Below are 23,877 nucleotides of genomic sequence, written 5' to 3'. Positions count from 1 at the left end.
CTACATAATATTGCATTTTGGAGACATACGGTCCGGGGACTGTTCTTCAGGGGGCGCTAGCGAGCCCATTTGTGACACTCGTGCGCGAAAACATATGTAAATGTAAAAGCTCTGTATTTGTATAGCCTAGCGGCAAGTCAGGGTAAATTTTTGCGAGTTTTCATAAATTCACTTTATTTGCAGAAAGAAAGAAAAAGAATTCCTTCAGTTTCAACAGGGTCCTCTCATGTTTCATGCTCTTAATACTCATATACTGATACTAACAATAATAAAAAGTATCCACGGGGACCAAAAGTATTCGTTTCAGCACCACAAAAACTCAGTGAGTGACTTTAAATGGTGATTTCAAGCTCTGCCAAGTCTTAAACATCACTTTGATCAAAACGAAAAGAACTTTTATAATGAAAATGTATTTTAAACTCATTCAGATGTTCAGATGCAGATAAAGAGTTCCAGAGGAGAAAGTCAGCTGAGAAGTGGTGAAAACATCACTCTGTACTGCACTGCACTCTGTACCTTCCACCAACTGGAGGTCACCTGGTTCAGAGATGGCCACGCCCTCTCAGAGTCTGGCCCCGCCCTCCACATCATCCCTCTGACTGCAAGGGATTCTGGGACGTACACCTGTGGTTTGAAGGCCAGCGTCAGCAGCCTCTCCCTGCCGTACAGCCTGCAGGTGAAGGAAGAAGGTTTGTTTGCTCAGTTTTCTCTGGTTAAATGTAAATGTACTGTTTACAGAACACATCTATGATTAACTAAGAGACTACATACAGCACCTTTACACCTTGTGCTTCACTTTGCACTCAGATTATGACCTTTTTCTCGTTTATAAAGAGTCCATGTTATTGTATTTTACATTAATGTTTTCTGTTCGTTAGTTTTCTTTTTCAGTTCTGGAGGTCAAGTTCACTGCAGTCACTCTGCAATTTCTAAATCCACATATTTCCTCCCTGAACTCAGCCGCCATCACTGCGCTGTGTTGTTCCAGGTGCTGTGGGTGTTGGTGTGAACTATCCAGCTCCTGTTTGTGCTGTGACAGGATCGACTGTCACCCTCCCCTGCACCTTCACACCTCTGAAGTTTTTCATTCAGAATGGAAGAGAAGTTTTAATCGAGATCATCAGAGTCGTCTGGTGCCAGAACGATGATTATTGTCAGTTCCCTGCCCCGTCTGTGTTTGACAGCAGTTCACAAAACAACAACCCTCATTACAAATACCTGGGAGACAAGAAGGGAAACTGCACTTTACAGATCACAGATGTGCAGAAGGAAGACGAGGGAAGTCTTCGCTTCAGAATGGAGGCTGACTACACCAGAGCACATTTTACTGGACCTCCAGGAGTGAGAGTCACAGTCTCTGGTAAGAGCATCACATGATAATGTTGTAGAAAACAACTGCAATAATATTACACATCCAGCACAATGTAGACACTACCACTGAACGCCCACACACAGAAAAATTACAAGTTCAAACATAGAGCATTAGAGTGAATACACGGTCAACCTACCAGGAGGTTTTGGTAATTTTGCCTATATTTATGAATTTAATTGTTATCAGAGCTCCAAATTAATAGTTCTGTTTATTTTATGAGACTAAATAAGGTGTCATTTTTTGTGCTCTGAGGTGATTTTTTATTTTAGTTATATTCTATTAATAATTATTAAATAATAATAACTAATTCCCAACAGCTGTAATGAGCAGGTGTTGAGCTCTGCTGTTACCTTCCTCAACCAGGGAGAGAAACAAAAAACCACCTGCACCTCAGGGGGAGCGACAGTTTCGTTCTCATGAAACATGCAAAGTGCCTTTTGTTTAGAATCAGAGCAGAAATACAAGATCGCTGACGGACACTGGATTTAGAGAGAGAGATTATTAATTAAATAATCTATTGTGCTTCAAACTATCAATGTGACTGGCAAAGTATCTCCTTCAGTGTCAGAGACTCAGTGACCGAAGACACAAGGCTGCAAACAGATGAAAGAGTCTGTGGTCGCCGCTCAACAGCTGAGGCAGAGCCACTTCCTCTTAAGAGCAAAACTGAACAGTATGTGACTGCATGTGACAAACTGAGAGACGTATCCAAAGAAGGTGTAAATCCAGGACAACTGGACTTGGTTGAAGATGCTAGAAGACGTTTCGTCCCTTCTCCGCTATTTGACCTCAGTGGGGTCGTTTGCCAGGATCGTCGATACCGCTGGCTCGTTAGCGCTCCTAGCTGTGGTAACGACAGTCGTCATGGTCGTTAGAGCCACCTGAGGCCGAGACTGAACGACCATCGTTGGTATCTTCATCTGAGACCAAGAGGAAATGCTGTTCAGTTCAGAGACACGTAGTCTCATCATCCCTGAATGTGACAAATAATTATCTTGACATGACCTATCACACAGACACACAAAGTTAAATGCTTTTAAAACGTTCATGATTATATAGACGTTGGATTTTAATTAATTCATAAAAAACTGAGAAATAGTGAGTGTGTGTTTAAGAGAGAAAGATCTGTTCAGTTCATGTGCAGCGGCAGATGCTGCATGTTGACGTGTGGTCTGAACACATGTACGTGCCACACTGTACACGTCTTTACGCCGGCTTCCTGTCTGTCACAAATTGATTTTAAAACACTGCTGTTGTAGAGCCCAGTGGAATCAGTTTTACTTTTCTCCAGAATCCTAAATTCCTGGTTTTCTTTTTAAATTTTCAGTGTGTAATATTTCTGAAGATATATATAAGATCCATAACTCTGTTTTCAGTGGTGTATAGAGACCTGACATAATGAACCGTTACGTTTTTACTACCTTACAATGAGACATTTTTATCTACAGACACCGCAGCTCCTCTTACAGGGACGTCACCATGTTGCATCGTCATGTTTCTACAGTAGCTGAAAACGGACAAACTGCTCTACAGAACTTGTTTCATCGCTACGTTGTTCTTCTTGTAGAATTCAGGCAGCGCAGACACTCATCACTACACTGAATATAAATGTTAGAAGAAGTAGTAATAATATACTGCAGGGGTTGACAAATAAGTTTCGCTTCAATGCATTTTTTTCAACCATTAGATGGTGAAAGAGAATATAGAGAGTCCGCTCTCAGAGCTACAGAAAGGTGCAAAGAAGGGGCAACAATACCTGAAGCTGTGGAGACTGCTAAACCAAGACGTACCGCTCTGGCTACCCGCCTAAAGAGATACAAGAAGAGAAGCCAGGAGAATAAACCGGATGTTCTCCACCGAACCATCCAAAGTGTACTCTCAGTAGCAGGGTACTAACACAAGATCAGATCCACCCAGGGCTGAGACTGAACAGTCAGTGAGAAAGAGGCATCCCACAACACCAATGCTCAGTGGATCTAAGAACAGATCACAGCAATCTCCCAGAACAAGATCCAGTAACTGTTACAACAGCACACTTCCAAGAAAGAGTGGCAGGTATGTTGAGCTGGACAGCACCAGGCTCTGACATGATCCACACCTACTGGCTGAAGAAACTAACTGCACTCCATGAACGCCCGACATCTCAAATGAACCAACTGCTGATGGATGGGACCCACCCAGAATGGTTAACCCAAGGACGGACAGGACCCAGAAGGGAACAATCCCATCCAACTACAGGCCAATAACCTGCCTCTGCACAACATGGAAGCTCCTGTCAGGCATCATGGCGGGTAAGATGAGTAGGCACATGGCTCAATACATGGACTGGGCCCAGAAGGGAATGGGTAGTAATACCAGGGGAGCCAAGCACCAGCTACTGGTTGATAGAGCAGTCACTCGAGACTGCAAGACCAGGCAGACCAATCTATTTATTTATATCTTTTGCTGCTATCAAAGCACCAGAATCTGGCAGCAGGCCAGATATTATTGTTGGCGAGCAGTTTTGGCGAGGGTCCATAATCAAAGACAGAATTAATGTAGCGCCTTTCTAGTCTTTTCGACCACTCAAAGCGCTTTTACACTACATCTGCATTCACCAGTCACACACATTCATACACTGAGCCTAAGTGCTCAAACAGAAACTAACATTCACACACATTCATACACTGGCGGAACAGCCGCCAGGGGCAATTCAGGGTTCAGTATCTTGCCCAAGGACACTTTGACACGCAGCCAAGGGGAGCCGGGGTTGAACCACCGACCTTCTGATTGACAAACCGCTCTACCTCCTGATCCACATCCGCCCCTGTGTGCCTAATGTGTTTCTCTTGTCAGTGTTTGTATAAACTTTATCTAATGTGTGGTTTATAATGGACTGTGGTGCAGAAACAGTGACAGTGTTTCACACTCTTGGCTCACATTTTCCATGTTATCTGTCAGTGGCCAAGTCACAATAACATCTGGTTTTACTGAAGACAGCATTCACACCGCAATTTCTTCAGGAATTGCTTTTCTAGTTTTCATTATTGATTCATTCACAGATTATTTTCTCAATTAATTGTTTTGTCAACAAAATGTCAGAAAACAGAGTCCAAACTGACGTCTAATCATCTTTTGTTTCATCCGACCAACAAACAAAATCCAAAATGTTTAGTTTACTGTCAGAGAAGACAACAAAACACAGCAAATCTGCACATTCAGAGCCTCGATCAATCCAATGTTTGACATAAGTGCTTGATAAGCAACAGATTATAATAAATCCTTTATCAAAGTGTTCCATTAGAATTCTCTGTTGATCAACTAATCATTTCAGCTCTACAAAACCTAACTGAAGACATCAGTGAGTGACTTTAAATGTTGACTTTGAGCTCGAACATGACTTAAACATCACTTTGCTAAAAACGAACTGAAAAGGAATTTTATAATAAATGTATTTTAAACTCATTCAGATGTTCAGATGCAGATAAACAGTTCCGGAGGAGACGGAGAGCTGAGAAGAGGTGAAACCGTCACTCTGTACTGCACTGCACTCTGTACCTTCCACCAACTGGAGGTCACCTGGTTCAGAGATGGCCACGCCCTCTCAGAGTCTGGCCCCGCCCTCCAGCTCGGTCCCCTGACCACAGAGGATTCTGGGAAGTACACCTGTGGTTTAAAGACTATCAGCAGCCTCTCCCTGCCGTACAGCCTGAAGGTGGAGGAAGAAGGTTTGTTTGCTCAGTTTTCTCTGTGGTAGATACTTATTTATACTCAGAGGACTCTCCTGAATAATGTAACCATCGTACAGGTTTATGTTACAGTTTGAGTTATTTAAATCTAGTTTGAGACATCAGGTCAGTTCTGTTTCATGTAGGCTTCGCCCTCTAAGGTTATCGCTTTTGGGTTTACACCCAGTTGTCTACACCCACCCACAGCGTGGGCCTCTCCTAGGTCCGCACTTTGTATATACATCAGTACAGGTGTGCGGCGTCCGTGACACGGGCTTCGTCCTGCCGGGGGACCTCCATCCCCCATGCTGGGTGCGCCTTGGACCGTAGCAAGCCGGCCAAGCGCTCACCCCTGGTTCACGCTGCTCGTTCTGAGACCTTCTCTCCCCCGAAGAGAAGCAGCGGCGGGCGGATCATTTTGCCGGTGAGGACGAGGTGGCGTGGCGGTCCACCCATTCTCTTGATGAAGCCCTTCACCTGTCGCTATCAGATGAGAAGGAATCTGCCAGTGGCTCCCCGCTTCACCCATTCCGACCTCCGGTGACGCCGGTCTGGCCGGCCTCAACGTTGCTATGTTGCCGCGGTGAGGCAAGCGATCGTTAAGCGACAAGGATGCTACCATCAGGCTAACGTTGAGCTCAGGTAGCTAATGGTAAGCTAACTTGTAGCTGACATGGGGTCTGTCCCTGAATCAGCTGACCAGGGAGACCCCATGTGTCCATGTTGCACCACATTAGCTGCAGCTAATGACATCTAGCAGGCGGTTTCATTGCTGCTGGCCAACCCTCGTCGGTCAGAGCGGACCATTGGTAAGCTATGGGTCGAAAAAAATCTGTGTGTGAAATCTTGTTGCTCCTTTTGTGGAAGTTGTTGAACAAATGCTGTCGGTGCCTGTCTCGGTCGAACCAGCCACACCAAGCACACATTTCCCACACTGTGAGCCAGCTGCCATTAGACAAGTGGCTAATTGCAGCTTGAAACTCAAAGCAACAAGCAGTTCACTTTCGGTTCATGATCAGAGGTCCCTTCACACACCCCTCCCCCTAGAAACTGTGTATGAGCCCACGACAGCGGATATTCGCTTCGTGTGGACAGAACACATACACACCCAGTACAGATATTTTTCTGACGAAGAAATCTGGCATCCGGCAGTGCCCAACTGCGAGCTCGTGCATAATCACGGCATCATTGGCACGGTCCTTCTGTTCGTCCAGCGTTTCTCCCTTGGTTCACAGAAGGCAGGCTGTGTCATATGAGCCGTAGAAGCGGTCTTTACGCTTCATGCGGACAGGACAGCACTACACACAACCCTGCGTGTAGTTTTATCCTATCAACGATCCACACATTACACACGTCCCCCACCCTGTCTCTACGAAGTCAATGGCTGCTGTCACACTGCGTGGACCAGCTCCAGCTGGCCCTGTGGCCTTCACGATGTGGCCTGATGGAGCGAGTACTAGCTACACAGGGAGGCGCCCTGTGGCCTACACAGGGAGGCGCTCCCTCCTGCATGGCGGCGTGTGTTGCCACAGATGACCCTCCCTTCCCCCGCCAGGTGCTAAGCTCTCCTGTTCGGTGGAACACGGAGGTTGCTCCCCCCCCACAGCCGGCATCCTCGCCCTTTTGAGGCGGCCCCCCGAACCGTGACGGCAGCAAGGGAAGCAGAGTGGCAGAGTGGAAGGTTCTCCTTCAAGGGTGTCCAGTACAACCGCCTGACGTTCCGTTAGGTACTTTCTCCAAGTGTTTCGAGGCGGCTCTGGAGCCACTGCGGCGGTTGGGCATCTGGATCCTGTTTTATCCGGACAATATGCTGCTATGAGGCAGTGGTGAAAACGGCCGAGCTTGTTTCACGGTGAACTGAAAGAAGAGCCTCTCCACATAAACGTGCGGTCTCTCCCAGGGTGCTTTGTTCCTCCAGCTGCTCGTGGACAGGGGTCTGGCGTTCAGCACGGTTAAAACCCACTCTGCCGCCATCTCGTCCTGTCACGAGGGTTTTGGTGACAGGACAGTGTTCGCTCACCCCCTGGTTTCCTGAAAGGGGTGTGGAGGCACAAGCCGGTGACACGGCCTGTTGTCTTACACACGCAAACCCAAGCCCCTTTTGAGCCTTTAGAGACAGCGGACCTGAAGTTTCTTTAGGCCAAGATCGCCTTACTTGTGGCTCTGACATCGGCCAAGAGGGTCAGTGATCTGGCTGCCCTCTCTATGGCTCCGTCATGTCTCAGGATTCAGGATGACTGCAGCTCGGCTGTCCTGTGCCCCAATCCTGCATTCATGCCATAGAGCTTCACCAGCTCCTTTCAGTCCCGGTTGATTACCCTCTCGCGGTCTTCTTTCCTCCCCACCATGGGTCTGAGGATTACTCTACGTCCCACCTCCTCTGCCCAGTGCGTGCACTGTCCTGTTACTTGGCGCACGGCCGCCTGGCGCCATTCACAGCGCCTGTTTATGCACTACAGGGAGTAGTCCAAGGGACTTTCCCTGTCTCACTGGCTGTGCGAGGCTATTTCACAGGCCTATATTTCAGCCGGTGAGTCCCCTCCGGACGGCATCAGGGCTCACTCCACGAGAAGGATCTCATCCTCTTTGGCGTTGCACGGTGGGATGACGGTGGACGACATCTGCACAGTGGCTCCCTGGTTGTCCCCATGGTCTGTCGTCCGTTTCTATCTGTGGGATGTCTGTTTCTCGCTGACTCACTCAGTACTGAGTGTTTTGGCTGAGTGATTTTCCCTTGTGAGTGTGCAATGCGCCCTATCCCACGGGACGGTGGGGGGGGGAGCGGCCACCGCTTGCACTGGCCCTGCTCTGTGCGCAGCTGATGCGGTCGCTGTCGTGACCCTGTCTACTTCTGTACAGCTGCTGGGCCACCCATCCAGTTCTCCAACTCTTACACATGGGTCAGTCCCCTGCCTCCCAGGTCACGCCATCGGTGCTTATGCGCACGCCGACACCAGCAGGTGGCTCATTTACAGTACCTAACTACCGTTTTGTCTACAGGTCTAAAAACTATAATACCCATAATAAATAATAGAGAAGCAGGCAGTCAGACTTTGTTTTAATGTCTAAGGTCTAACAGCGTCCTGTCCGTCCAATCTGATTCACAGGATCAGTTGACCCTCTGCTGATTGCTCGTCTGGTTCTCTTCACTCTGCACTCTGTGCTCATCGTCATAGCGGCATCCATCATCATCAAAAGGTAACGTTCACCTACAAGAACCAAGTCCACGTCAGTCTGGTTTCTGCTGCTGCCTGTATTCAGCACTCAGTACAACATTTCTAGATGGGATAAATTTGTTTTTCATAATTTTTGGTTTCATGATGCTGCCAAAGTCTTGCATTCATTCGAAGGAATAACATCAGTTCTGTTTATAGATAAAGACCTAATTTCATTAAAACCAATCAAATCTTGCATAAAGCAGAAACAACAGCGTTGTATCATAGGCAGAGGAGACAGAAATCTTTAAATTTCAGATTTTAGTCAGTGACTTTATTTTTTACATCTTTACAGGAAGCGTTTGCAGCAAAGCAGCTGCAGCAGAGAGCTGAAAGACGTGACGGTGTAGGTGAGTTATAAAAACAGCTGATGAACTGCTGATTGGTGACTTACATGAACATCTGCGTCCACAAGACACAGCAGGAGTTACAAGTACTGGTTTAGTCAAGACCACCCAGACCGAGACCAAGTCAAGACCAAGACCAGAGTTTATGGAGACCGAGACAAGACCAAGACTTTTAGGGGCTGAGAAAATCCAGAGCCCTCAATGTCCGAGACCGAGAGAAGACAGAGTACAAATGCGGTCGAGTCCGAGACAAGACCAAGACCATCAATATGTGGTCTTAAGACTGGTCTCAAGACCAACACCGTCCTTGAGTACTACAACACTAGTTACAAGCCATGCACTCTGACGTGACGAAAACACATTTAAAAAGCTGCAAGAATATGAAAATATAACAATCTAAGCATGAATCCTGCTACAGAAATAAAGTATATTGTATTATTTAAAGAGGTGGTATTATGTTTTTAGGCCTTCTTCCTCTCCTTTATTGAATTATAAACCTTTTTTGTGCATGTAACTGGTTTGCAAAGTGAAAAAGCCCAAAGTCCAGCCCAAAGGAAGTTCCCATCTCCCACAGAAAACTCTGCTCTGAACTGAAAACATCTCGTTTTTAGTCCGGCTTATACATCCCTTTCTTGTGATGTCACAATGAAAATCCATGTCATGATGCTCGCCGAGCGACTACTCCGACACGCCCTCAGAAACACCGGTGGAAAAACTGAGCTGCAGCACACAGCTCTCCTCTCCCTTCCAAACACTAGCTACCCTCCAGGCAGTCAGTGGACATAAAGTTGTTCCTGTGATGTAGAGACAGAGCTCAGTTAAAACTTTATGGATACAGATTAATAACTCACCGCTCTGAAACTCTCGCTCCAGTACGGCTGAACCCGAGCTGTTTACCGGCTGAACCCGAGCTGTTTACCGGCTGAACCCGAGCTGTTTACCGGCTTCTCGCCGACCAGCCCTTCTCTGCTTCTGATTGGCTAGTAGTCCTTAACTAGGAACTGAGCATGTGCAACTCCCAACAAAGATCATTTAGAGACAAGACGTATCACTCCATAGCTAAAACATAAAAGCATAGCTAGAAATCCCCTGAGCCAGTTAGCTCAGAGTGTGAGCCCTTTCATCTTTCCTGTGGCGACCCCTTCGGGACAAACTCTGAATCACAGCTCCACTCCTGCTGAGCCTCCTGATGGTGCTTTCAGACTAAAAGTGAAGCGAGCGTTCGGGACGGTGAGTATATTATACAAAGTCCATGCAAAGACGCGTAGAGCTGCGATTTCCTGTCGGGCGGAGCGAAGCGACGGGGGCGGGGCAGGCGACATAAAGGCAACACGAAGGAATTTGCCCGAGTAGAATATTTTCAACTCAAGCGAAGAAGTCGCATGACGCTGAGTCGCGATAGCCTATCAGTGTTGAGATTGTCCGAACGTCACCGACGGCTTCAGAGCGTTTGGACAGGACCAGGCAGAGCGGGGGATTGAAAATCTGCAGGCCAGCTGAGAGCTGCCAAACTTGGGGGACAGGAGCAGGGAGCAGCGCTGCAACCATTGGACAAATAAACAACTGTAGGATTCTGCTCTGACAACTACACTGTTTACCCGCAGGAGGAGATCGGAGTTAACTGCTTTTATTAAATCAGCTTTTTACTTTAGTTTTTGGGATTTCAACGTTGATTTATCTTCACTGGAGCTTCTCAGCAGCTTCTGTGCACATCCGGCTCCAGTGTTGTTGTTAGCGTCGTTAGCTAGTCAGACTACGACTTCATATTTATATAAAAAACCGGACAAAACAGGACATTACTTAGAAAGTGAGGAGGTTGAACTACCTGGTGAGTTCAGAAAACATGTGACTGTAACTTTGTCCCAGCTGTTGTTGTACTTTACTGTGAACAGGTTAGCATAGCATAGCCCTGATCCAACCGAACTCCATTCAGAAAACAAACATTTTAGAAGCTGCTGTCCTGCTGACAGACCTGACAAAGCATGAATTCATATGTTTAACAAATAGTTATTTCAGCATCAGTTTGATCCGTTTATTGCAACTTAATCACAGCAACATGTTTACTTTGGGTTCATACAGCTGGAGTAATTGCGAGTTGTGTTTATTCACCTTCTCGCGTTGTGTGAGAACATTTGCAGCGAATGTACTCACGCGACAAAAGCGTTGCAAGGAGAAAATTCACAGTTGGTCTGAAAGCGGCATAAGAGTGACATCTCATCTGGACTGTTTGAACTCTGCTTTCTGTTCCAGCCTCCAGACTCTGATGAGCAGCTGTGACGTCCAGACGGCCGAGGCCAGACTGTCTGACATCCTCACATCATCATGTCGGTCCCTGTTTTACAGCAGGAATCTTTCTGTAGATTTACAAGACGTCAAAATGGTGTCAGAATATATGTTTACCTTTGTAATATTGACCATCTTAGAGAGGTGTTCTGTAGTTTTCAGCGGCCCCTAGCTGTGTGGTTTTTAGATTGCAACCAGGGATGTGCTTGTATGTATTTTCTCAGCCTGCTCGTTATATGACTGCATTTAGCCGACGTCACACATCAACGTTAGCTCCCTGCGGCTTTTCAATAACTGTAAGGTATCTTTAGCTCAGCTATGTGAGCGCAGCTAAATGTATTGGATGAGAACAAAAATATTACAAATTATTTTGTTGCCACACTTTACAACTGATTGTTATGTGGCTCACGTTAGTTACAGAAGGTGGAGAAGCTGTGGACCTGCTGATAATTATTTATCTACTATTGTGTACTTGCCTTCTCTGGCATTACAACGTCCACTAGGACATGTCAGGATTAATGTGTGTATGAAATTGTTACGCCTCTACGTGGAGTTTTCAAGGTGAGGGTTTGCTCGGGGCCAGATGTCTGATACTGCTCTGAGCCAGCTGATGTTTGTGCTTCTCTGTTGTTTCTCCTTTAATAAATACCAGAAGACAACCGTTTGTTTTAATCCAGTTATTTCTTCAATTCTGCACCAGGAAATATACGATTTCCTTGACAAACGTTCTCAGAATCAGATCATTTCTCCATCACGTCTTCAGGCTAAATCAACACTTTGACATATTACCGGTACACAGGAGCTGCTTGTTTTTTGGTTTTAGCGGACTGTTGCTGTGTGTTCGGTACAGAATCAGAAGGTAAGAGGCTCGGGAGCGGAGTGGATCGTTTTTATGTGAGATTACAACTCCTTCAAACTCAGGCAATAAAAAAAGTGATTAATTTCATAAAATACATATACGTACGTAAAACTTTGAATAACAGCCCGCGCTTTTATTTGCTAAAATCCCTGAATTGTGACCCGGCCTGTATTTGGGACAGGCCTTTAATTCCTTTCCGCACAAAACTGAAATAGGCTGCTGTGAAACAGTTTATTTATTTCAAACAGAATATAACTTGTATAAAAATTATCCAATAATATCTATCTAAGAAGATCTAGAGACGGCAGCAACGTAACGAAAACAACACGGCGCAGGATGAGAGAAGTTAGCAGACAGAGAGCGACCCTTACAGACTAAAGCAAGATAAATAATCAAGAAACGGACACATTGGGGCTTAACGAGCGCTTCAAAGACCAGGCTTTTAATGGAGACCTGCGTTTATTTTTAAAAATGTTCCCACACCAGGGGTCTCATTTATAAAACTGTGCCTACAATCCAACGCCCACAGCTGCCTGTAAACGCTCAGTGAAGCTCATTAATATTAATCTGTCCTGACTGCAGGAAGAAAAGGAGGCAAATTCTGACAAAATTAAATTTAACTCAGTGACTCTGACGTTCCTTTTGGTGAAGCTGAAGCTGTTTGGTGGGTAAATGCACTTTCACGCAACGCTTGTGCCCCGGAGGAAAGGGGGCCCTGGAGCTCCGCCCCTTTATAACAGATCTGCATGAAGGGGCCTTCCCTCTGAGCAGTGACGTCGCTGGCTGGAGGGGGCCACACAGACGGGACGACCCAGGTACTGATCTGGATCCCCCCGTTTGAAAACAAACGCATTCCACTTGTGTTTGAACATTTATTTATTTACACAGTCGGCTCGCTGAACGAGGCTGCTGACGTGTTGGAAATGACATAAAATAGCGTATGAAATTAATTGTCCTTTTGTACTTTATATATAGCTTTGGCAATATTGTTGCTATACATTCATGCCAATAAAGCTGATTTGAATTTTAGTGTTTTATTTCCATAACATGTTTTTACAGGCAGCGCGTCACATCCACATGCTGGCGCTCAGCGTTTGGCTCCATAAGGCGACCAACATGTGAGAACAGTATATGAAACTCTCGTATTTGGTCGACTAACTCACTGGAAACGGCATCAGTTTAAATGTAATTTGTCTCCTGTTCACCTTATTTGTGAGAATAAATAAAGTATTAATTAATCTGATTCCTGATTAAACATATTTGAGGCTCTTGTGCAGAAACAGAATCTCTGTTTGTGTTTATGATCCTGAATCTGGATCTTTTTGCTGCAAATGATCTTAAATTGTTTGTTTCTTTGGCCACTTCAGGGAAAATCAGTCAAACGGCTGTTTGTTTATTCAGAAAGGCTTTAAGCCTGGAATACTCAGAGGGAATATCTGGATTTATTTCACACAGCAGTCGGCCTCTTCATTTCAAACAGGTTCATCCTTCTGCCGCGTGAGGCGCCGTTTCTCTTTTCTCCTCTTTCTGCTCGTACGCATGGGTCACAGTTTACTGACAGGACGAGCATTAGATCACAACCTTTACTTGAGAAGTTTTAATATGTTTTAAGGTTTTTGTATGTTTTAGGAAACACTTTCTATATTGGGCTTTAATATTAAGGTTTAAGACACACTCTGTATGATGGTTTTTGTCTTTCTCTCTCTAAGATCTTTTCTCCTTGTGAACTTCTTATAATAAGCTCACATTCCTGAGTGTCTTTTGAAGTAGATAAGAGTCCCGGTGCAGGAGGGTGCAGTAGGTAGTGTCAGCACGAGCGTAGGCTGTTTCGGTCTCGGCATGAGTGTAAGAAAGTGTCAGCGAAAGAGCAAACATTGCAGAGTTTGAGCCAGTTGCAGCTGGAAAGTCCTGGAAACTGCACTGTGGGTAACCTCCTAATTGTATAAAGTGTACGGGGGCCCCACCCAGACAGCCACCCCTAAGGGAGCGGCCATATTGAATGAAGTGTATACCATGCAGAAGTCCCGCCTACAACAGGGGACTATAAAATACGATGTTTGAGAGCCAGAAAGTTTTTTTGGACTCTGCCTATTTTTACAAAGACGTTTAATAAATGGTGGAGACAAGTTTTGGGTTTTCAACTGGCCTAGCCCTGAACTTTATCTTCATCACCTTCTTTGGCAGTTTCGCTTCATTAAAGCCCCCCCCAGTGTATTTTGACATTTCTATGATATTCCATATTTTTCAGAGTCATTTCCTCACAGTGTTGATTACCCATATAGTTCGCCAAATATTTTTTGACAAATAGCTTTTGTGCTCAAAGTTGCTTAGTTGTTAAAACGGGGTTTTAACGTATGACTATAGTAATTCCATAAGCCACACGTCATTCTCCAAGCTTGCCTCGTTAAAAAACTGCCACGCCCTCACACCTCTTTAAGTCCGAACATCAAACCGATAAACATCGTTGCGAGCTAGCTAACCAATTTATCATGTAATTTACTTAGAACTTACAGCAGGTATGTCTCTGTGTCTGATGGTCGGTTTGTCTTTCTAGTTTAGTGAGCTAAGTTAACTAAGGTGTAGTTAGCCAGGTGTAGTTAGCTAGCATAGTTATTGCAGAAAGTTGGCTAACAGAGGGTCTTCATTTATTTTTTCTCCTCTTGGTTTAGTGTGCTGTTCATTTTTATTATGGCATCTGTGCGTTCGGTGTTGGAGGACACATGACAGAAAACGCGTCGCACTTTCACCTCCCACTGTCTTATACACAGTCTGCAACATGCGTTCTACTGCCGTTTTACCAATGCATCGGCGGTGTAGTTTTTTACATTTGACTAATATTTATCAAAACTTTAATATATTTCGTTGTACTTTTCTTCAAAGTACTGTTTCTAACAATAACTAAGTTTCTAACATTGTATGTAACAGTTTCTAACATTATGTCGTGGTATCTTGGTGAGGTCTCAACATGAAAAAAGGTTAAGGGATAATCTTTGTTTATGTTATATGTTTCTTAAAATAAGGGGAAAAAAGAATATCGGCTATCGGATTTTAAAATGGTACCGGACTTAAAAATCCCGTCTCGGTCGGGCTCTCCTCTTCAGACATCACAGAGACTGCATCCATGTTTTATACAGTCTCAGGTTTGACACCACAGATACGGTTTCTAACCAGCACCACAAGAAAAGTTTAGACATTTTGTAACAGAGAAAATAAAGGGGAAGTGAGTAAGTGACCACGTATACATTTATATCAGCCTCTGAGTTTCACAGTCAGTCGGTGTCTTTGTCAGCTCTGCTGCAGTTTGATCATTTGAACAAGAAGAAAGTTTAATCAGCTCATTAAAAACCTAAAGATGGCAGTTTGGGACAAAAAGGTTCCCTGGGGCTTCCTGTTAATGCTGACTGGTAAGACATGGACTTTATGTTACATTAATGTTTTGTCAAACGCTACACGTCTTTACTGATATTTTTCACATCAAACGGATCAAATCCAGAAACAAGATCATGCAGCTCTGAAACTGTTCTTCTGTTTTCTGTTTCAGTGCTGGACGACTTTTAACCGTCTCTCTCTGCATCTTCTAACTCAGCCGCCATCACTGCGCTGTTTTGTTTCAGGTGCTGTGGGTCGGAGTGTGAACTATCCAGCTCCTGTTAGTGCGGTCATGTCACAGCTAAAAGGATCTACTGCCTGTTCCAGTCTCACCCAGTCAAATATCTAAACACAGACTGGATGCTTCTGCTGGTACAAGAACCAGTATTATTACCAACAAAACTACTACGGCTAATAAAATAAAGCATATGTGGTTAAAGTGCCGTCAAATCAAAATGCTGACGATCATTTTCATTATTGCCGGTTATTTTCTCCATGACTTGTTTTGTCCACAAAATGTCAGAAAATAGTGAAAAACTCTTCACCAGAGTTCAAACTGACGTCTAATCATCTTTTGTTTCGTACGACCGACAAACAAAAACCAACGTTATCCAGTTTCCTGTTGTGGAAGACCACAAAAAGCAGCACATTCAGAGTCTGAGAAGAGGAGACAGAAAGCTGAGAAGAGGTGAAACCGTCACTCTGTACTGCACTGCACTCTGTACCTTCCACCAACTGGAGGTCACCTGGTACAGAGATGGCCACGCCCTCTCAGAGTCTGGCCCCGCCCTCCAGCTTGGTCCCCTAACCACAGAGGATTCTGGGAACTACACCTGTGGTTTGAAGACCAGCAGCAGCAGCCTCTCCCTGCCGTACAGCCTGCAGGTGAAGGAAGAAGGTTTGTTTGCTCAGTTTTTATCTGGTGAAATGAAATTAATTATTTACAGTTACTGAACACAGAAATTCAGGACTCTCCTGGATCACACAGCTTCGTGTTCTGACCACCAGTCTGAATGATTTACATTTAGTTTGGCGGACAGGTCTAAATGCTACAATACCCATCAGCCTCAGCTGCTGTTGCTAAAGAGAGGCAGACAGTCAGAGCTGTAGTGAATTCAGTGAATGCCAAATGCTTCGTAGTTGAACTAAACGCATCACCACGTTTACTGAACTCGTCATTTAAGATGCAGATTGTGTTTTCAGTTTTCTCAACCCCCCACCACAAGCACAGGTAGCAGAATGAGGTGCTCACTGTCCTCATCTACTCCACTTCCTAACTTTGCTGTACGTTATACATCGGCCTCGTGAGTGTAGGTATCTGCATATCGGATCATCTCAATTAGTCCATCCATCACTACAAATAACCACACGTGCGTTCGATTGCCGTGTTTCTGGACTTTGTGTGTGAAGCAAATAATTGAGCTTTATCAAGTCCAGTGTTGAGAACAGCAAAGGTCCAGCAGCGTGGCACCGATACGACGATGAAACGCGCTGAGCACCAAAGCACACAGCAGGAAACAGGACGGCGGTCCGTTATTTATTCAGCAAAGCAAGAAATCCCAACATTAAAGCTCAGGTTACAACAACACAGTTATAAACCGCTCTCTGCCCAGACAACAAGCCTCTTACTTGATCATCGCTCTTGTCAGTCCGTTTGTGTAATCCAGCAGAGTCTCAGGCTCAGATCCTGATGGGCACGGCGCCGTCGCCGGGTTCAACAGCACAGCTGATCCTCGGAGCAGCTGAGGAAACAGCCAGATGTTAAAATGACAAACGTCAGAGCAGAATTATCGTCGTTGATTAAGGTTAAATCTGATCACAAAAGTAAACGTGTGTGTTGTTGGTTTGTGAGTCTGATCTGGACCTAAGAGGCTCCACTCTGGAACACCAGCCAGAGGGTTTCTGTAGTTCAATAAGTTCAGCGCAAAAAGAATAAAGTTTGTTATTAATATTATTTAAGACAGAGAAGTTCAGAGAGTGAGCCCCAGGGTCTTTCCTGTGGCGCCCCCCTCAGGACAAACTCTGAATCACAGCTCCACTCCTGCTGAGCCTCCTCAGAGTGACCTCAGTGAGGCTGTGACTCTGCAGCAGGACTTCATGGTAACTCAGGCTGACCTGAGAGCTTTCTACAGTCTGACCGCTGCTCATCATCAGCCGCTCGTCTTCCTCTCTTCATCTCATCTGAACTGTTTGAACTCTGCTTTCTGTTCCAGCCTCCAGACTCTGTGGAGCAGCTGTGACGTCCAGACGGCCGAGGCCAGACTGTCTGACACCCTCACACCATCATGTCTTTTTAAATGTTCAGTGTATTTATGTGAATGCAGCTGGTGTCTGAATATTATGTTCCACTGTTTAATTTCCACTATGTAATATTTACTATCTTAATGTTTTAATCTACAGGATAAATTCTAAGCCACTTTTGTTTAAACCACCCTATTGGCTACTCTTCCCATGTATGATCTGAGAAACACTATTTATAATGTTTTAATGTGTTTTAAGGTTTATTATGCTTTAAGAACTTTATATATGGGTTTTTAATATGTTTTGCGGTTTAAGCCACTCTCTCTGTATGATTATGTTTTTCATTCTCTCTCTACCTTGACAGTGATTTTTTTCTCCTTGTCGGCCTCTTATAATAAAGTTAAAAGGTAAAGATGCGTTATTGTCAAATTAAGGCTGGACAATAAAACAACAATAAATATCACAAGATTTGTTTTTCAATAACAATATCACAAATGTTAAATATTCAATTAATAAAAAAATTTATTCACTTGAATCATGAACAAATTAGGACTTTTTTTTTAAAGATTTTTATTTTGTTGAGGAAAAAGGATTGAAAAAAAAAGCTTCTACTTTTTTTATTCATGCATATATGTTAACAAAAGATTCTATCATAATCGTTTTCAATGTTCTGCCTCAGATTTGTGAAGTGATCCGCTGTTCGGCGTCAAGTCTTTAAACCACAATTAACCATTCTCCATCACTCAGGAGCAGAAATCAGCCTTTAAACTTGAAAGAATTAAAGATTTGATGCTTGTGTGATAATTATCAATATCGAAAGATATTAAACTTTTTATTGTGATAACGTTTTTGGCTATATCGTCCAGCCCTATGTCAAACACACTCTGTTGCTGCTGTAACTGTTACGGATCTATCAGCGATAGACGTACCTGCATTTCAGCCCAAATTACTCTCAACAAACAGGTCAGAGTACAGATGCTGGTCGTATAATTAGAATATCACCAAAAAGTTGATTTATTTGAGTAATTGCATTCAAAAAGTGAAACTTGTAGTGTAATGTATACATTCATTCTACACAGACTGATATATTTCAGTGTTCATTCCTTTTAATTTTGATGATTATAACTGACAACTAATGAAAACCCCAAAATCAGTATCTCAGAAAATTTGAATATTGTGAAAAGGAACCTGGTGCCACACTGTAATCAGCTAATTAACTCAAAACACCTGCAAAGGCCTTTAAATGGTCTCTCAGTCTAGTTCTGTAGGCTACACAATCATGGGGAAGACTGCTGACTTGACAGCTGTCCAAAAGACGACCATTGACAGCTTGCACAAGGAGGGCAAGACACAAAAGGTCATTGCTAAAGAGGCTGGCTGTTCACAGAGCTCTGTGTCCAAGCACATTAATAGAGAGGCGAAGGGAAGGAAAAGATGTGGTAGAAAAAAGTGTACAAGCAATACGGATAACCTGGAGAGGATTGTGAAACAAAAGCCATTCAAAAATGTGGGGGGGATTCACAAAGAGTGGACTGCAGCTGGAGTCAGTGCTTCAAGAACCACCACGCACAGACGTATGCAAGACATGGGTTTCAGCTGTCGCATTACACAAGACACAGCGTCAGAAGCGTCTCGCCTGGGCTAAAGACAAAAAGGACTGGACTGCTGCTGAGTGGTCCAAAGTTATGTTCTCTGATGAAAGTAAATTTTGCATTTCCTTTGGAAATCAAGGTCCCAGAGTCTGGAGGAAGAGAGGAGAGGCACAGAATCCACGTTGCTTGAAGTCCAGTGTAAAGTTTCCACAGTCAGTGATGGTTTGGGTGCCATGTCATCTGCTGGTGTTGGTCCACTGTGTTTTCTGAGGTCCAAGGTCAACGCAGCCGTCTACCAGGAAGTTTTAGAGCACTTCATGCTTCCTGCTGCTGACCAACTTTATGGAGATGCAGATTTCATTTTCCAACAGGACTTGGCACCTGCACACAGTGCCAAAGCTACCAGTACCTGGTTTAAGGACCATGGTATCCCTGTTCTTAATTGGCCAGCAAACTGGCCTGACCTTAACCCTATAGAAAATCTATGGGGTATTGTGAAGAGGAAGATGCAATACGCCAGACCCAACAATGCAGAAGAGCTGAAGGTCACTATCAGAGCAACCTGGACTCTCATAACACCTGAGCAGTGCCACAGACTGATGGACTCCACGCCACGCCGCATTGCTGCAGTAATTCAGGCAAATTTCTGGAAAATAGCAGGCGGATTGAACAGTTGATTTATTCTTTCATTTGAAAAGGAGCTGACAGACACTTTGGATTCCCCGCTGCCTTGCACTGTGATGCTTGAAGCTTACATTAATCCTTTATAGTTTGCTAAAACACATACCAATGTGCTTTTTGTATAAATTGTGCTTTTTGATTGCAGCAGTGACTTTTTGAAAATCTGCTGGTGCAGCCCATTGTGTTTTTGGCTGAGGGACAGTGAATGAAATGACTCAAACATGATGCCAGCTTAGTCTAGTGGCACGCTGTTTGTGTGGGTTTGAAACTTACTGGCCCTCCCTCCAAACGTTATTTATCAGGAGTTACAACCAAACCAAAGACTTACGTGTTATAATGTTAACATGTTTAATCTGCTATTTAATACATCCTGGATATAAAAAACTGAACTAAAATGTAACCACAGTTAAAATTATAAAAAATAAAAAGGTTACTTTTAAAACAAAACATACTAACAGAGTCAAACATGACGTGCTCTCTCTCCCACCATGGTAGCAACCTGTCAATCAGCTTGTAGTCCCGCCCTAAAGCCTCCCCTGCTTCCTGGTCTCTGTTCCTCTAAATGGGACCATAATTTACTAAATGAACATCACGCTGTGTTGAAGAAGACTTGAAACTAGAGACTGAGACCAGAAACTCATCAGGAAAGTGTTTACTGAGGGAATAAATCAGCTGACAAGTAGAAACATTTTCTCACAGACTTCTATACAATCACACTTCTTTCTGCAGCCGCTGGAGTCGCCCCCTGCTGGCCGCTGGAGAGGACGCAGGTTTAAGGCGCCCCCTGCTGGCTGCTAGAGAGGACGCAGGTTTAAGTCGCCCCTGCTGGCTGCTGGAGAGGACGCAGGTTTAAGTCGCCCCCTGCTGGCTGCTAGAGAGGACGCAGGTTTAAGTCGCCCCCTGCTGGCCGCTAGAGAGGACACAGGTTTAAGTCGCCCCCTGCTGGCTGCTAGAGAGGACGCAGGTTTAAGTCGCCCCCTGCTGGCTGCTAGAGAGGACGCAGGTTTAAGTCGCCCCCTGCTGGCTGCTAGAGAGGACGCAGGTTTAAGTCGCCCCCTGCTGGCTGCTAGAGAGGACGCAGGTTTAAGTCGCCCCCTGCTGGCTGCTGGAGAGGACGCAGGTTTAAGGCGCCCCCTGCTGGCTGCTGGAGAGGACGCAGGTTTAAGGCGCCCCCTGCTGGCTGCTAGAGAGGACGCAGGTTTAAGTCGCCCCCTGCTGGCCGCTAGAGAGGACGCAGGTTTAAGTCGCCCCCTGCTGGCCGCTAGAGAGGACGCAGGTTTAAGTCGCCCCCTGCTGGCTGCTGGAGAGGACGCAGGTTTAAGTCGCCCCCTGCTGGCTGCTGGAGAGGACGCAGGTTTAAGTCGCCCCCTGCTGGCCGCTAGAGAGGACGCAGGTTTAAGGCGCCCCCTGCTGGCCGCTGGAGAGGACGCAGGTTTAAGGCGCCCCCTGCTGGCCGCTGGAGAGGACGCAGGTTTAAGGCGCCCCCTGCTGGCCGCTAGAGAGGACGCAGGTTTAAGTCGCCCCCTGCTGGCTGCTGGAGAGGACGCAGGTTTAAGTCAGTATCAGTGATCGTGCAAATACACATTTAAAAATATTCAAATGTCCGTGTAATTCACAATTACATATTATTAGTGTTATTAATAGGTTATTACTTGACCACTGAACATTCCAGCATTTTGTGCATTTTCCTTTACAATCAAGCAAGTAGACTCATTTGTTCTACATTTACATCCTTCTATTATCAAATCGCAATATTGTCCACAATAATCTCAATATGACTTTCTCCAAATCATGCAGCCCTACATGGCAACTTCGATATGACAGCGTGTGTGTGTGGTCAGTCGAAAAGGATCAGTGTGTGAGATTTAGCGGCATCTAGTGGTGAGGGTCGTGAATTGCAACCAGTTATATTTACATAATTCTTCAGTAAAACCTAATGTTATTGTCACTTGGCCACTGACTGTCAACATGGAAAACAGTTACTCACATAATCACTTCCTCTTTAGTGGCTTTGCCTACAAAATAAAAGCACAAGAAGCTTGTTTACCGTAATGCAGTATTGGAGTTGAACTGAGCTTTTACTTTGAAAAATTCTGAACGACATTAAAAGAGTCTGCTTAACACATCTGAAAGAAGAACATAGTGACACAGTAAAGTGTAGATATTTTGTAACAGCAGGTTAAAAGACTTCCAGAGAAAATAAAGGGGAAGTGAGTAAGTGACCACGTATACATTTATATAAGCCTCTGAGTTTCACAGTCAGTCGGTGTCTTTATCAGCTCTGCTGCAGTTTGATCATTTGAACAAGAAGAAAGTTTAATCAATTAAAAACCTAAGGATGGCAGTTTGGGACAAAAAGGTTCCCTGGGGCTTCCTGTTAATGCTGACTGGTAAGACATGGACTTTATGCTACATTAATGTTTTCTCAAACACTACACGTCTTTACTGATATTTTCCCCATCAAACCGATCAAATCGAGAAACAAGATCATGCAGCTCTGAAACTGTTCTTCTGTTTTCTGTTTCAGTGCTGGACGACACTTTAACCGTCTCTCTCTGCATCTTCTAACTCAGCCGCCATCACTACGCTGTTTTGTTTCAGGTGCTGTGGGTGTTGGTGTGAACTATCCAGCTCCTGTTTGTGCTGTGACAGGATCGACCGTCACCCTCCTCTGCACCTTCACACCTCTGAGGTCTGTCGGTCAGGATGGAAGAGAAGTTTCTACAGAGATCATCAGAGTCGTCTGGTGCCGGAACCATCTGATTTGTCAGGGCTCTACCCCGTCTGTGTTTGACAGCAGTTCAGGAAACAACAACCCTCGTTACAAATACCTGGGAGACAAGAAGGGAAACTGCACTTTACAGATCACAGATGTGCAGAAGGAAGACGAGGCAACTTTTCGCTTCAGAATAGAGGCTGATGACAGCAGAGGACATTTTACTGGACAACCAGGAGTGAGCGTCACTGTCTCTGGTAAGAGCATCACATGATAAAAAACATCAGCAGCGAATATTAATAATCATTTATATTCTGTTCAAACTTTATGTAGCGCTGAGTCAGAAACAGCCTGTTCATATTCACACAGTTACAAACAGTCACAGCTAAAAGCTGCTCAGAGCAAAAAACCACAGGATCTACTGTCGGTTAAACGCCTCTCACCTCAGAGGCTGGAATGAGCGGCGAGCGCTGCTGGTTCAGACCTGCTTTACAGCAAAAATATAAACAAGATAAAAACTAAAGACTAGAAATAATTCAAAGGAAACATTAAAAATTACAACAGGTATGCAGCAGATACAACTTATCACGAGAACAGATACTTTCGCTACCAAAATTGTGAAAACGTGTCAGTACTCGTTCTGCTAGGTAGTGACGGACACGTGGAAGAGCTGCACCTCGACTCGTCCAATAGAAAAGAGTTCTGTATGGAAACCGGAGTGAAGTTAGTTTCACGGCTGCTTCCTTCAACAGCTCTGTGTCTAAGCCTCAATTTCTCCCAGTCAGAGAGCGGATTCAGGCAGACGTTTCAAGGTTTGATCACCTAAAAAAATCACCAAAGATAACGATGCAGTTTGCAGCTCTAATAACTGAACGTCTGTCCAACGCGCCTGTTCCTGTAGGAGGACTTAGGGACCGTCTGAAAGGTGACATATGATCCATTTCAAATCATCAATAAATGTTATTTTTATTCCATATAAAATCTCAGACAACTGCCAGTATTAGAGACCACCCTTAAACATTTCACACCTGAGAGATGGTAAAGAAAAGTTAAGAAACTAAGTAATTAATTTAATAATTAAATATGCCCAGTGCAAAGCTCATTTATGACTATATTGACATCGATCCACCTCTCATCTGTGCTGGACTTCCTCTCACAGCTTTCACAGCTGTTGTTTGTTCAAATGTTTTTATTAAAGGAGTAAAGTAGATGGGATTTATTGTTTTGGTCTTATTTTGACTGGTATCCGTATCGACTACTAAATTTCAGGTATCGTGACATCGCTTCTGTTTTTAGCGGCACGGCAATGTCCTGGTTTAAACTCTCTGCAATTTCTAGGAGTCTTAATACGTTTTAAAATGTTCCACCAATACTGATTATTAATATTCACTCATTACACTTCTGTCATATACTGAAAAATACTCTACATATTTATAGTTTTAATTTGTATACTTTCTTTATATTTCCTACTGACCAACTTTCTATAATTGGTGTT

The 23,877-nt window shown here is 44.5% G+C and overlaps 1 protein-coding gene across 2 annotated transcripts in view; it reads left to right on the top strand.

Moving 5' to 3' along the window:
• The first annotated feature begins 233 nt into the window (after positions 1-233).
• Positions 234-23,877, top strand: part of LOC119898199 (basement membrane-specific heparan sulfate proteoglycan core protein-like) — a 28,279-nt gene continuing 4,635 nt past the window's right edge. The window contains exons 1-2 of one of the 2 annotated variants that reach the window (XM_038712389.1): positions 234-689; positions 989-1,360. In XM_038712389.1, the coding sequence (XP_038568317.1) occupies positions 437-689; positions 989-1,360 (625 nt within the window). In that variant the 5' untranslated portion in view covers positions 234-436. Of the gene's footprint in view, positions 690-988; positions 1,361-21,659; positions 22,057-22,267; positions 22,640-23,877 lie in introns of those variants that run through there. The other variant, XM_038712390.1, reaches the window with a different exon arrangement.

Source organism: Micropterus salmoides, unplaced genomic scaffold, assembly GCF_014851395.1.
Source record: "Micropterus salmoides isolate LMB-PRFRI ecotype aquatic unplaced genomic scaffold, ASM1485139v1 Ms_hic_scaffold_11, whole genome shotgun sequence".
NCBI classification, from domain to species: Eukaryota; Metazoa; Chordata; class Actinopteri; order Centrarchiformes; family Centrarchidae; genus Micropterus; species Micropterus salmoides.
This window is presented reverse-complemented; position numbering and strand designations above follow the sequence as displayed.